At 26.1% G+C, this 16,121-nt stretch overlaps 1 protein-coding gene across 2 annotated transcripts in view; it reads left to right on the top strand.

Moving 5' to 3' along the window:
- The window catches only part of LOC112600462 (serine/threonine-protein kinase BRSK2), a 102,855-nt gene that overhangs the window by 60,865 nt on the left and 25,869 nt on the right, over positions 1 to 16,121 (top strand). For both annotated transcript variants that reach the window (XM_025347693.1, XM_025347694.1), the window contains exons 7-12: positions 1,075 to 1,274; positions 1,960 to 2,175; positions 6,783 to 6,908; positions 6,976 to 7,178; positions 7,293 to 7,412; positions 8,004 to 8,173. In XM_025347693.1, coding sequence (XP_025203478.1) covers positions 1,075 to 1,274; positions 1,960 to 2,175; positions 6,783 to 6,908; positions 6,976 to 7,178; positions 7,293 to 7,412; positions 8,004 to 8,173 — 1,035 coding nt within the window. The remainder of the gene's footprint in view (positions 1 to 1,074; positions 1,275 to 1,959; positions 2,176 to 6,782; positions 6,909 to 6,975; positions 7,179 to 7,292; positions 7,413 to 8,003; positions 8,174 to 16,121) is intronic.

The following is a 16,121-nucleotide window of genomic DNA, read 5'->3' as shown; positions in this document are numbered from 1 at the left end:
GAGGTCAAAAAGATAAGCTATTTTTTATTTCATTCATAGTAGAAGACTTTAATGGTCAATACTACTGTACGCTACAGCCTATAACCGTATAATAGTTGTGTAATGAAATTTATAATTTTTTAATTTTTTAGTTAGTTATATTTATAATTTTTTTTTTTCATTGTTTTGGTTTTTAAATGTTATTGATATTTAATTATATATTTATTATATTGTACAAATAAGGATAGATGAAGTCCATAAATCTTTGACTAAACAAAATTATTGAGTATGTTAACCTTTATGGCAAATGCCCTATTTTATATACATTTTTTTAATTCATATAAATTATAATAATTGATTATATTTTTAATAACTCACATAATTGGTATTTTGTTAGCTATATAATTGAGCATAACTTTTAATACTATATAATATGTATTTAGTGAAGATCCTTCAAAATTATGTGTATATATATATATATATTCTTATTGAAATGTTATTATTTTAAATGGTATAAATAAATGGCCGTATAAGAATAATATTAAAATAAAAAGTATATACTTAATATATTTATTTTTGTTTTTTTATCTTTTAAATATTATAGCAATGAAGTTATGCCCCACTACTATTTTACGCAGTTATTACTTTGTTTGACATTGTTATAAAAAATGTGGTAGATGTAATTTGTGAACATCAATTTTAAATATTTTAAATCTCATTAAATGTATTAGGCAAACATATTTATTTATTTCATTGGAAAATTTCATTTTATAAGTTTGTTCTAACACAATAAATGTAAAACATATTTCCGCGTACTTATTTTAAAATAAGGATGCTAAGTACCTACCACATTATAATTGGTCCTATATTAACCTACATAGGTAATTATTATATTTTTTTAATACTAATATCACCATCCGGTGGTTTTCACGTTGTAATACTATGTAATAAATAATTTTTAGTTTTACAAACATTTTACCATTTGTGATAATATTATATTATACTCACTACCTAATTTATTATAAAAAACATTTTTTTTTTTTTACAAATTTGCATAATATATTTTGTACAAACCAATTTATCTATATGTTTTAGTTGAAAGACATAAACAAACACTCATGGGTTATTGCCGGAGGTAAAGGAGAAGTGCACTTAGGTATGTCAATGATAGATGTCATACAAACCCATATAATTCCGTCCGCAAACGACTTAGACACCGACGTTCTTCAAGCCATATCAAGTTTAGGCTGTTTCAAAGACCGGGAAAAACTCATCGCTGCTTTGTTGAGTGTTGAGTAAGTGGCACTATTGAATTAAACGCGCATTTAGAAACCCTGAACCAATAAAAAAAAAACAAAATTATCTCGTTTACACGCATACCACTAAATCTCGCGACGTTTATTAGAATTTCCATAGTATTTACCTATATATATATATTAAAGTATTATAATATCGATATCATGTACAAATATTATTATATGTACATTGAACAAACTCAGTGCATAAAAGCGACTAACTTAATATTTATGTTTATACGACACGCCGCATACTATATAAATTTTATTTGAATGAAAACGTAATTGAGTACGAGTGATTAATTGTAAATTAACTGTTTATTTTGTCACACTTCAATATCAGCCATTAAATTGATTAAACAATGATAATTCAAAATTAATAAATAATATCAAAGTATGAATAATAATACCTATTTACATTTTCGAATAGAATTTCATTGACTACGGTCAATGTGAAGTGTATATTAAAATGTATTATCCGATACGGGTATTGAGTATTGACGGTATTATAATGACAATTAAAAACAAACAAACACATTATAATAATATGCATTGTTATACCAACTCAATATTTTTATTAGCGATTTATTTACATATGTGTGTGATACATTAACTAAAAAATGTGTTTTAGATAAAAATTGAGAATTTTAATTTTGATTTTATTATTTTTGAATCTTTTATATAGTCATAACACTGAAAAAGTGATTTATTTTCTATTACTCGAGCGCAAAAAACGACGACCAGCTAACGAGGACGACACAGTTGCAGTGAAAAACATCAAAAACAGCTTCGATCCGCCAAAAAAGCGAGTTGATACGTGTAAAATGATCGACGACATCGATAGTAATTTTTCTCAAATCAGTGCTGGATCTCCTGCTACGCCACGAAAACAAATGCTACAGTAAGTAAAAAATAAATATTTTTATTAAGATTGAAATACTATTAAATTGTTCAGATACTTGTTAACTTGTATGTAAGACATTATAAATTTATAACTGGTATTACTGATTTCCAGATTTTTTTAAAAAAGCTTAAAAAATAACTTTTAAAACTTTAAATTGTACATTTAAATATTATTAAAATTGTTAATGATTCTCCCTAAAAACTTTTTTCAGTCTCGCTTTTATCATTAACATCGAACGTCAAATGAATCTTTACATTTAGTGTATGTGTATATATATTCAGTAATTAGCTAGGAAACAAATGACTGCAGTAGTCTGATTACGGTTATTAAGTTACCGGTTCTTGCATATTAGCGTACCGTGAACATCTCATATTATTATTAGTGTTATCATAAAACAAAAAGCAGCTCGTACTGTACACGATAATTAAACAAAATTAAAAGAAAATACTTTAAACGCTGCTCATTAACTTATTTTAATTTTAAAATTTCAAAAAAGTTTTAAATTTTAATACGATTAGAAATTGAAATACTTCATTCAAAATAATGTATAAACTTACAAACAGAACATTTTTAAGAATCTTAAAAGATATTATCAGCATCAAAATAATATGTTCACTACACATTCCATTTAAACAAAATATAAATTAAAAAATTAGTTGTGGAATAATAATATGTCCACCCTTTAGATTTATAATATTATCTATTGATTTTCCATCGATACAGAAAAAGAACTGTGCTACTTATTACAAAATAAAAATATTAAAAATTCTTGTTTTCAGAACTTTATTCGATGTTATTTTTAATGTTTCATATCATAAATTAATATGTTGATTTAAACAATAACATACACACACATTATACATATACATTATACACATATGTATGTACCTATGCGAAGTATCTAAAATTTAAAAAACTAAACACATAGATTTATCTATCTATAATAGGAGAAAAAACAAAAATGATAGTAGAATTAAAGATTTATGGAAACATGTATAAGACACTAAATTACAAAAGATGAACATAAAAATGTTTATACAAAATGTGTTTAGTATTATTATTAAGTATATCTGTATTTACCTGAATGTACACATGTAAAGTTAAAAATTTAAAAGAAACTGAGAAACTGTAACTAATGGCCTTTGCAACCGATGTATTTTAAGATCAATAAAAAAAAAAAAAAAAAAAATGTATTTAAATAGTTTTCCTGCATAAAATAAGTTAGGTAATAGAATATAAAAAATATTATGGTAATAATAATATTACCAACACCTCACAATAAAACTTTAAAATTTAAAAATTATTATCATTATTTTGAGGTACTACCTCTAATTTTTGAGAAAAAAAATTAAAGTGCTATAAAATATTAGGAACAGAATGATATGAAAAATGTTTAAAATTTCAAACACAATTATACGAAGAAAATCTTTATGGAAATAAAAGAATATTTTATGATCTTAATTAGAGATTATAAAGGAGCTGCACATTTTATATGTAATATTACTTATAAAAATTCTAATTTTATGCAAATTACTTGTCATAATATTTCAGGTTTCAATGCTCATTTATTTATAAAAAAATTTGAGAATATTAAAAATGAAATAAAATTATAAACCGTTATTTACCCGGTGAAGATAATATGATTATATTAAAAATAAAATTAAGATTTATTGATTTTTTTAAAATTTTTATCAAATTCTTTAGATAAATTATTAAATAACTTCAAAAAAGATTAGTTTAAAAAAGTCTAAATATTCAAAATTTAAATTTAGTAATTAGAAAATTAGTTTTTTCTTATGAGTATATGGATTGTTATGAAAAATTTAATGAAACACGTTCATCTCCTAAAAAAGTTTTTATAGTTTTCTTACTGATAAAAATATAACAAAATAGCAATATGAAAATTCACAAAACGTCTGGAAAGTATTTAATTTACAAAATTTAAGCGAATTCACAACTTTATATAATAAGATTGATATTTTATTATTAACAGATATAAAAGAACATTTTAGAGATGTTTCTTTAAAAAACTTATAAATTAGATCATCTATGGTACTATGCTATACTAGAATTATTTGTGTAGGAAAGTATGTTAAGAATGACAAATGTGAAATTAGATTTATTAACAGATGTTTATCAGATTTTGATATTTGTATCAGAACTAATTCAAGATTAATTTATCACAATGTAGTCAAATGTATTTTAAAGCAAACAACAAAAATATGACAAATAAATTTAATGAAAACGAGGAATCAATATTTTCCAAGTACTTAGACGCAAATAATCCTTATGGTTGAGTAATAACTAAACATTTACCCTATAGAAATTTTAAATGGGTTGATAATTTGAATAAATTTAATATTATGATGAATATTTCTGATAAATAACCTAAAGGCATATATGTATTTTAAAAGTTGATTTATCTTATCCTAAAGAACTTTATAATCTACATTCAAATTTTCTTTTAGCATCATAAAAAAAATTTGATAATGAATAATATTCTAAATTATTAACAATTTTATACAACAATAAAATAATATATAATTCACTATGAAACTCTAAAATTATTTATTAAATTAAGTTAAAAATTTAAGAGAAATATATATTATTATAAATTATAATGCCAACTGCAGATCAATTTAAGAATATGATTTTAGTTGTTATAATACATTATGAGAAGAGTAAAAAATACTTACTCCTTTCCTTTTTAATGAAGCCGAGCATACCACTGACCTCCCTTAATCAATTTAAATACAGCATATAATTAGAAATACTGATAATCGTAAGATAATCAGGACTGTTTTAACATGTAGAGATATCCAAAGTCATAAATGTTTTTCAATAGATCTTTAAGATTTGGGTTAATGAATGAAAAAGTTTATACAATAATAGGATCGCATTCTGTGACATCTTAAACTAAATGTGTACACAATTATGTGTGACTTGAAACATAATACATGTACTTTTATACTATTGATACTTACTTCTTGGTTTTATTCTAAAGTTTTTTTGAGCTATAGTATTGTAACAAAAACTTATTGTACAATGTAATGTTTTGATTGTTTTTGTATTGAGTTGTCTGCCATTTTTCCGGTAACCAAAGGCGTCTAGGGATTGGTGTTGAATGGCGCCGTTATGTACAGAGTCCGCATAAAAATGACTAAAGCCCCCTCGGAAATATCAATCCATTAGTCATTACTGTGCATGTAAATGTTTACTTCTTATTATTACTATTATCATTTCGTTTGTTTGTTTGTTATTGTTATTGGTATAAAATATACGTTAGGTATTATACAATATTTTTATTACCAAAACAGATCATTGTAGTGTAGTGAAGACAATAAGACAGATAGCACTTATAAATGACTGAAATGATTGCAGTAGTATACATTTATTTATTTATTTTTTTTTTTATTTAACGTTTTGAGTAAACTGAATAATAAAATATCAATTTTTCAACGATAGCATTTTCGTCTCTATTTTTAATCTTAAAATTTAAAAACATAGTACCTATGGTATATCTTCCTCGTATTTCATATTTTCACATTGCCAGCTATGGTCTAGAATAAAATATTATTGAATACTTTGAACATGTGACGTAATTGCGTATTTGCCAAAATGATATAAATTAGCTTAATGTTGTACATACAATTTTGAATATTTGTTCTTATTTATAAAAAACTCAATAGTAAAAATGTATTCGAAAATTATATTTACATGATTGTTATTGACACTAATCGGTATGTAGTGTATACTACCCAAATTAATTTTTCACGTTCAGAAAATACTACAATTATATAATTTTGTAATTTATTTTGTTGTATATTTTTACCAAACCGTATTTGTTTATATTTTTCACCTTTCAATAAAAGCAAATAATGATTTTTATTTTTAAAAATTCTATGTCAAAAATATAATTTTAAAATGTGTTAAACAGCTATGCCTATGCGGCGTTATTAGCCGAACGCAATACAACTAACTACCTATATACCACATCAAAATATCTTATATACACAAATAACTTGCTTTTTTCAACAGTTTGCCTAAATTCAAAATTATAATTTCGATTTATATATTTATTTATGAACTATAATGCGTATTTTTTTATTAAAACGACAGTGAAACTGGAATTTCAATACAATTTTTAGGTTTTTGGTGTATTTATTTAAAATATGGCTTGTAATAGTTATTTGTAAGTTTACATGTTTGTGCAAAATAGGCATTTGTCGTGGTAAAAAGATTTTACAATATGACGTGGCCATTTCATCGTAAAAAAACAAAAGTTATTTTCATAGTATTTTAAATATTAAAAAAAAAAAACAACACTGTATTAAATCTCTGTCGCCACTATCGTCTTGGTAAAATGATAAACAAAAACAAAAAACTCAAAAATAAAATTTTAAGGGCTCTAAATCATCTGTGACATTTATCTACATGACGACAACACCATTTTTCTTAGGCTTGACTATACTTAACGTAATTAACTTTTATTTTAAATTTAATTTTGTATGTACTTTTATGATCTGTTTTCAATTGTATCTATAACTAAAAGCATCGAGTAAAATGTGTAAAACTTTGTAACTTTAATTTTTTCTCTATCCTAGAAATCGTATCTACTATAGGAGAGGAAGTTACAACAACGTAAGTTCTGCAGGCGGCAACATGTGCAGCGGTTCAAGTTTAGCCAGTTCCTCGACGTTAGCTGGTATATTATCACCTCTTCCTCAAAGGTAATATTTGGTAAAAAGGAAAAACTATTTAATTTTCGGTACTAATGGATCCGTTTACGACTGTTAGGTCAAATAATTCAAACTATCGTTACCACAATCACCACAAGAGTCAGCAGTCGAAAAACCCATCGATATCCTTGCATGGCAATTACATTTCTGCGCACAACCAAACATTGGACACAAACAGCTCATGTTCGGCACCTGTGCCCCCGTCGCCCGTGCACCACGCGAAACAGGCAAAAGTTGAAGTACCTTCGTCCCCGAACCACAGTAAATTCAAACACTGATATAAATATAATACAAAATAATATTATGATACAATATCAAATGAATTTACATTTATAACATAATACGAATAACACGTATGTGATATTATTGTTTCAGTGGTCATTTGCACACCTCCGGGATCACCTCAACACCTGTCCAACCATTGGAAATCGAGGCTTACATCGATCCGAAACAGCGTACTGGGATCGCCAAAATTCCACAGACGTAAACCTCAAAGTAATTATGCGTTTTTTCGTGATACACATACGCTTGCTAAAATATAATTTATTTACAATGATCGCGGTACATACAATTTTTTAATTTAACTAAATAATTACATGAGTATTGTTCATTTTCTAATAAAATCAATTACCTAAGTAACTTAAATGATCATTGCATAACATAATGATAATAATAACATAATAAAATAATAATTATATAATAACATCGCGTTTTCTAGTTGATTTAAAAAATATAATAAGTCAAGTTAAATTTATGTTATATAGATATTAGCATATATAACTATGAAATAAATTTATTTTTTGTTTTATCGTTCTTTGTACAAAAACTACTCGTACCTACAGTTATTTCAAATACCAACAAATATTAATTCTTGATTCAATAAGAATTTAGTAGACGCAGAAACATATCATTATGATTGCTTAACTATTGGAATGATCAATTAGGTAAAAAACAGTGACTCATTTTTTTTTTATTTTTATAATAAATAACATTTATACAATTTAAAAGTTTATGACTGTCTATAAGGCCAAAATATGTTTAATAAAATTGCGTATTTATTTTCTTCTATATGTTTTGCGCAAACAGTTGACATGGACACACCATATAAACCAACACCGGAATCTTCTCCGGAACTAACAAAAAAATCGTGGTTTGGAAGTTTGATGGCGTCTGAGAAAGACGAGACGTTCACTATTTTAATAACAGGAAAGCCGCTATCCACCGTAAAGGCTGACTTAATCCACGCTCTGCTTTCGGTAAGTAGTATGAGAATAAGTTTTGATCGCTTACATGACCGATACAATTGAAAGTGGAATAGAAAAATATTTATAACAATGAATGAATTTATTGATCATAGACAGTGGCATAACTTGAACTGATTTTATTTTTTTTTAAGGGAGGGGGAACAAATATAATATTTTTTTAGTCTATCGTGTTTAAAATGATAGTAGGAGAAAAAAATGTGACACATTTCTGGTCATCATATAATACACCAATCATTAATATATACGTGTTACATGTAAACGTACGTTCTTGTCTCTTGATGTAGTGTGAAATTATAAAATTAGTAAGAATATAATATTTTCAAGTTAATACTTTTTTTATATTTATATCATAAATTATAATAAATGATCATAAAACTTTAAGTGTACCAAGTATTATGATACAATTATATAAATATTTTAATAAAAAGATATAGTAATTATATAAACGCACACAAAAAATAATATTTAAGTTTAAAAATAATTCTTTATAAAAAAAAATTGTACTGTGATATTCAAGACAGAAAACTAAAACAATATCTTTATTCCACTTTAATAAAGGTTATCAAATGATTTTACGCGGTACTTTTTTAGGCTTACGTTTGTACTAGCTACCTATATTATTTTTATTTTCAATATGCAACGTTATGAAATATAAAACGCGGTAATATCTATGCAATTTATGGAGATCCGTACGTTATTATTAATAGCAGATTATTTATTAGTTATTACTAATTATTTCTAGTACCATATACACTCTTATAACTTCTTCTAAGAAATAATTGGTTATAATTTAGATCATACTTTTATATTGGATCTCTTTATTGTACTTTCCATGTAGCTACTTATACAAATAGATTATCATTGTGTATAATGTACGCAATATAATTGCTGTATTCGTGTTTGAATGTGTTAGTAAGTGTTCGTAGCTTTTTGTAAAGTTAACGTTTTATATTTATTTTCTAAAATAGAGAATGCAATTCACCACATAAATTGGGAAATATATTTGGTAATTGTGAATGAGCACGCATTTCAATATATCAAATAGTGGGCTGATGGATATGTCAGATTGAGGTGTTGTAAAAAACATGTACAGCTATTACATTAAGGAAAACTTACAATTCCGTTTTATAAAATACTATTACCACGTATAAACGCGCTGTATATATATATACAAATAATAATAATAATTGCCTTTATTGATGTAGGTTGTAGTTGTGAATCTTTATGTTAAATTCTCTTGGTATTGAGGCTTCAAATTTAATTAAATTTTTTAATATTATTAACTTTTTATTTTATCTTATTCACATTTATATAATTTGATTTTTTCTTGTGTTACCTTGATTTGATTATAATAAACAAAAAATAAGAGAAAAAATATTTGAAATGCATAACATCAAAAATTTAAAAATAATTGTAAAATTTACTATTTACTGTTTAAAATATAGGTACTTATAAAATTTTTAAAAAAATTTGCTACATCGTACGCGTACGCCTCTAAAAAATCAAAAGCATATTTTTTTGTTATTTCGACACCACGCGTTTCATACTCCACTGTCACAGAAAAGATAGTATGTTAGGGAGTAACTATTTTATTATTAAACTGTCTTATAGTTTGGTTACATTAATACAGTATGAGCCCACTTATATAATATGTGTACCCAAATAAGAAATTTGTTTAAACTATTTTCATAACCGTATTTGTTTAGTATATTATTGGCATTAATATAGTTGTCCTGAGGGCAACGAAAAACAAACGAACTTAAACAGATTCTCTGTCGACTGAAATTATTATACAGCTATGTCTTTACAAGGAATGGGCGTAAAGCTGTATAAGCTTTTGATTGTATTTGTAGCAGTTCTATTCGTCATACAGTGATCCTTTCATCTTAAATATTTGCGCTAAGGAAATAAACTAATAGACTCGCAAAATCCAATATATATCTATATATATTTACAATGTATTCATTAGAATTTTCTACTTCAAATAAAAAATATAACGTCAGAGGATATACTCATCAGCTGATATTTGTACATATACATATACATTTTTTCTAATCTAATATAGGTTACTTTAAACTTTGTAGCCTACACAGTACCAAATTTTGCTTAAAAGTTTCTTTGACTTAGTATATTTATTGTTTGAAATTGGATACCAATAACTAGAATTTTATAACGCTTAGATTTATACAATAGGATCATTAAAATAACGATTTCCTTTTTATAAAGAAAAATTATTTAGTGGATAATTTTCCTAAAAATTTTAATGTATTAAAATCAAAATCAAACAAGTACTCATAATTGTTGAGTTTTTTTTTTTTAATTTGTGTAGTGAGCATAATAGATCCAAGATAATGAATTTGGAAGATATAGAAATGTTTAGTACATGGTAAATTAAAAACTTAAGTAATTAATATTTATCTATCAAAATTAATAATTCATAAAAATAGTTAACGTATGATAAATAATAGATTTAATATAACATCTACTTTATATTTTTGTAACACTTTAAACTATTTTTAACGACTATTATTCTTAATATAAATATTTTAATAACTCAAAAACTACTTGTTAGAATTTTTAATTAAATGTATCAAATTAAAAAAATATATATTATATTATCTACTAAATAGTTTAGAATAAAATAGGGGGAGAATTTTCATCTGAAAAACATAAGTATGCATTGCCACTGAACATTCTGTTGAGTAGAACAAAACATTTCAATAATTTGAATACAAGGTTTTTAATGAGTATATTTAAAAATTCCGAAAATCAGAATTTGAATAAATTCATTTTTAATTAAAAAATTGGGGAAGAGAATTTTTGAAAATTCCTGTACTTGTAGAATAAGAAAGTATGCGTAATATTTAAGTTTAAAATAAGGCGAACGAAAATCAAGTAAACAAACGACAAAAACTGTTGTAATAATAATATGTTGATTGTTGGCATAAAGCAAATATAATTATACTTTAGTCGCGATTTAAGTTTCACCCTAAGGATATTTCTTGTATTAAAAACATACGATGTAAATGAAAAAATAAATAATAATAATAATAATAATAACAATAATAAAAAAAAATAATCTTTTACTAGATATTTGGAACGTCTATCGAGTGGCTTAGAATGAGACAAAAATAATAATGTTATGTCTGTTGGTCGTATACTCGTATAACGTATTATCTATACGCGATGAGAACGTCACGTTCTCGTATGATTCGTTGACATCGTTGTAACGTATACAAGCTATCGTCGTTGCGATAAAGACAAGCGATACGTTTGTGGTAAACAAAAGTGACATCGCGCAAAACAAATACATCCCATTATGTGTTTGCTGAGTGAACTCGTTATTTGGTCCCTAGTATTTATATGTTATGAGAATTATGACACTTTTGTTACTTCCATCTTAAGCCCGGTATTACACTGGTTCGTCATCAATCGGTTGGCAAATATTTTTGTTTGATGTTTACTGACATTTTTGTTAATTAGAATTGTTTTTCGATCGACGAATCTCAAACCAGCATGTACTACCAATGCTTTCCAAATGCGCAAACCATGTATACCAGTTCACGTTTATTTTTTATTTATACTCGCAGAGTAAAAGTACAGAGTTTAGAATTTCAAATAATTATATAACATTTTAATCAGACACTTAATGCAAAACAAATATTTTTTTTATAAAAAATCACTTGACAAAATTATAAACAAGAAAGTTCATTTCCTGTTATAAAATTTGTTTACATCTATATTAAGCTTTTAAAACAGTACACTTTATAATTTTACTTCAATATGCGATAAATAATATAAAATATACGAGAATACCCATATTACAATTATTAGTTATGCAGAAATATGCAAAAAAAAAGTGATTTCGTTGTAGTTTGAAACTATTACGGTTCGTAAAAAATACTGACATAAAACCAAAAATATAAAAAGGAAAAAAAAATAATGCATAATCTAACCGTATGTACTTTCTTGCTCACATTGGGCAGTGTTATTATTATATTTATTCGACAGCAATGATCGAAGAGCAAAATATTTACTATTGTTGCTTTTTTCTTATTATTTGTTTGCTGTTTAGCAATGCACCATATGTTATGAAAAAAAAAAAAATCGTATTTCTAGAAAAACGAGTTACAGAAAACATTTACACCATATGGTGCACCGTTCGACAACATAGACCGACCTTGCCTGTATAGGGTAGTCTATAGAAGTGACTGGTCAAATATAAAAGCATTGTTATGGCTTTTAATAATATAATTTTTATATTATATATACAGTGATTTATTGCTAAAAATATTCATGGGATATGCCTTTTTCACGCAGGTAGGTAACAATGGTAAAAACTTAATCATTCAACTAAAAAAAATGTTCTAAGCTTCTCTTAACTTAAAATAATAATATTATTCTTTTACAACTTTCATATTATACCCATAAAATAGAAGATAACTATTAGATAAGTTCTTGATAATTTTTATGATAGTTTTTTATGGCTATCTATGCATTTGTATATTAATTTAATTTATAGTAGTACTTTTTCAAACATAAACTATAAAAACCTGATGAAAAACGCTAAAGAAAAAGACACATTTAAATTTTAAAAATTAAAATTTAGAAAAATGACATACAATTTAATATACCTGGATAAAAAAAAAACCTTAATTCTAAAAATCTCTTAATATTTACTAATATCACATAATGCGTTGCAATAACATTTAAGTACAGTTACGAATCACATACAATAAGTGTAGTGCATACTATCTACGGGTAAAAATGTAAAGTTTTGTTTTGGTAAAAACCAAAAGTGGCTTTTTACATTTTATAGCTCATAGAAATAATATATATTACGCTAATTGGATGTTATTTTTGTAATGGTATAAAACAGACGACCTATTCTAATATAGCAGCCATCACGGGTGCAATAAAACTACAATAATATAATATAATATATCTAATACTATTTTATATCATATTATTTTTTATAGTTTATTTACGACAGCGAATAAAATAGTTTTAATAATATAAAAACTTGTTACCGTTCGAGACAATGGATTCTCTATTTATTAATAATCATCCAGTAGTTACCGTACTTGTATTTGTTGTATAATGCGTAAATTAATTATAGCGGTCGCCATAATGCTCGTACATAAATATTCAATAAAGGTTTCACTTTTAATCAAATGATTACATTTTTACAGATTTATTAAAAACTATAAATTGCAGTGTAGTTTGATATAATTCAATCATTCAATGTTTGTGTGTGTGTGTGTGTGTGTGTGTGTGTGATATGCTTTGAATATGTACGTAGACTTTTAATTTTATATTATAATACAGGCTAATCCATTAAGCATGTTCATCACAATTTTTTCATTTAACACTAACATTTTATATTTTTAAAGTTTCAAATATACTTAAAGACTATATTTTCAAAGTCTTGAAAATTGTTTTTTTTGTATTACTTAAGAAATGTTTTGAGACATTATAAACCTCTATTTTTCCAGCGAAACCTCCTCATTTTCAGTATTAATTATTTAGTAGATATTTTTCTAAAATATTTTTAGGCAACTAATTAACAATTTGAATATATAATTTTTCATTTATTGAACCCTTATTCTTAGAGTAAAATGTAAAATGGTATTACCAAAATATAAAATAAATGTATTATTGGATCTAGTGTTTAATTATCATAAATTAATATTAATCTATTCACCATAGTCTCCATACGTCTCAAATCTATTATAATGGACCTATTATCCTTAGTACACTAATTTAGATAAATCAAAAACTACACGTTAGAATTTTTATTCAAATACATCAATATAATTTTCAGGAAAATTATCCATTTAATTATTCACAGTTAAAAGGGGAAATTTTTAAATGAAAAATAGAAGTATTCAAGACATTTTCCTTATTTTCTTAAGTAATACAAAAATCACAAGAATTTTAAATTATGTTTTTGAGTATACTGAACAGTTTTAGTAACCAAATTTTGTATAACTGCCTTATTGTAGAAAAAAATGGATAATTAGTATTCTTCATGTTTTAAACTTTCATCGTGTAAATAATATTACCATTTAATGAACATATATAGACGTAACAATATAATATGGGCTTAGTGTGCTATGAGTGTTAAGGTATTGGTCGTTCTTGTATATTACATTTTATAGTTTATAGATTTGGCGTCTAGACCGTATTAATATGATTATTATTTTAAGTACAAAGTATATTTTTTAATGTTGGGTAATTAAACAAAAGATTTCTACGCCCATCAATATCACATATTATTATTATGTATATCTAAATAACAACCGTACACGTTACTCAACTATGCACAAATGCGCATTCACTGCAACACACACGGCGTGATTGGATTAACGTAAATCATTTCAACGCGGTGCACATTCGAGTGGATCAGTTATATATATATATATATATATATATATATATATATATATCGTAACGGGGAAGAAAATTAAATATTTATTGGACACTGTAGGCGGATACGTACATACAACTGTAATACAATGAATACATGGAAAAATATCGGTATACTTATTTTATTTTTTCAATCAATAACGACATATTGACATACTGTTATAATATATAAATTTGAAAAAAAACGCCATGTGTACTTTAGCGGTCGTTAAACAAAAAAAGTGGTGTTTAGACTTAATCGCATTCGATGACGTGTCATACATGGCTAAACTGTTGTACTTCAGTTAAATAATTTTAGTTTTGAAAACGGATTTGGATTTATTTATAATAGATTACTTAATTATGTATTCAATCGGAGTGATTTTTAGTTTTCCTGAAACTATAATATTTGTGCGATAAAAAAAATAATAACCATCATTGATATTTCAGCAAAACGTGTTAACGAATTATAATTTATTTTCAAAATTAAAATCCGTCAAAACCAAAGTCTTGTAAAGTTTTTTTAGGGTAATATCATACTTTGATATAATGTGTGGTCTATTGCTCACAGGAGTATTTATTTATTAATTAATTCACGGAATAAAATTCCTTATTTAGTACAGTACATAACAATAATTCAGTAAAATAAGATAGCTAACATATACAAGGTGTGTTATACTTTAAAAAAAAAAAAAAAAAAAAAATATAATACAGCAGAATTACAGGCACAATAAATATAAACTAAAAATAATTAGGACACAAGTAAAATTACATACAATAAATGCGCACAAATAACACAATATTAAGGTAAACTGAGAAAGGAGGGGTCCTCGTTAGCCAACCGCATCATGCGGTCAATTGGTTTGTTTTTACCGTAATTGGTACAGTGGAGAGGTACAGCAAAAGGAACTCGAGACCTTGTGGCCCGATGAGGAACTTTAAAGTTTACTTGGACGAGCAGTGAAGGGGCGTTTAGGGAACCATCGATTAACTTTTTTAAAAAGGCCAGATTAGCTTTAACGCGCCTATCTGCTAAAGATGTAAGGCCAAGTGCGCGCAATACTGGAGTATAGTCATGAGGAGGATGGACAATTTTTAGCATGTAAGCTGCAGACGACAGAAAGCGCCTTTGTACTCGCTCTAAGTGGCAAGAATCAATTACCACAAATGGGTCCCAGAGCACAGACGCATACTCTAGCATGCTTCGGACTAAAGAGCAGTAGACAGTCTTGAGAGATCCAGACAGCTTGAACTCATTCATGGTGCGCATTACGAAGCCAAACGATTTGAGGGCTCGGCAGCAGATGGAGTCAATGTGAGGGCGGAAGTTCAGATCGGCAGTGAAAAGAACGCCCAAGTCGCTATTGCTTGCAACTCTATCAATCACTGAACCATTGATAGTGTAAGAATGAACGAATACCAACCGGCGCCTTGAGAAGGACATAGCTTTGCATTTAATAGTATTAAATTGGAGGCCAATTAATTGGTATTAATTAATATACCGTTCATGCAATCGAGTGGTGATACAAAA

Source organism: Melanaphis sacchari, unplaced genomic scaffold (genome assembly GCF_002803265.2).
Source record: "Melanaphis sacchari strain LSU unplaced genomic scaffold, SCAv2.0 Contig64_pilon_pilon, whole genome shotgun sequence".
Classification (NCBI taxonomy): domain Eukaryota; kingdom Metazoa; phylum Arthropoda; class Insecta; order Hemiptera; family Aphididae; genus Melanaphis; species Melanaphis sacchari.
The sequence above is the reverse complement of the archived record's forward strand: the minus strand, read 5'-3'. Positions and strand labels throughout refer to the sequence as shown.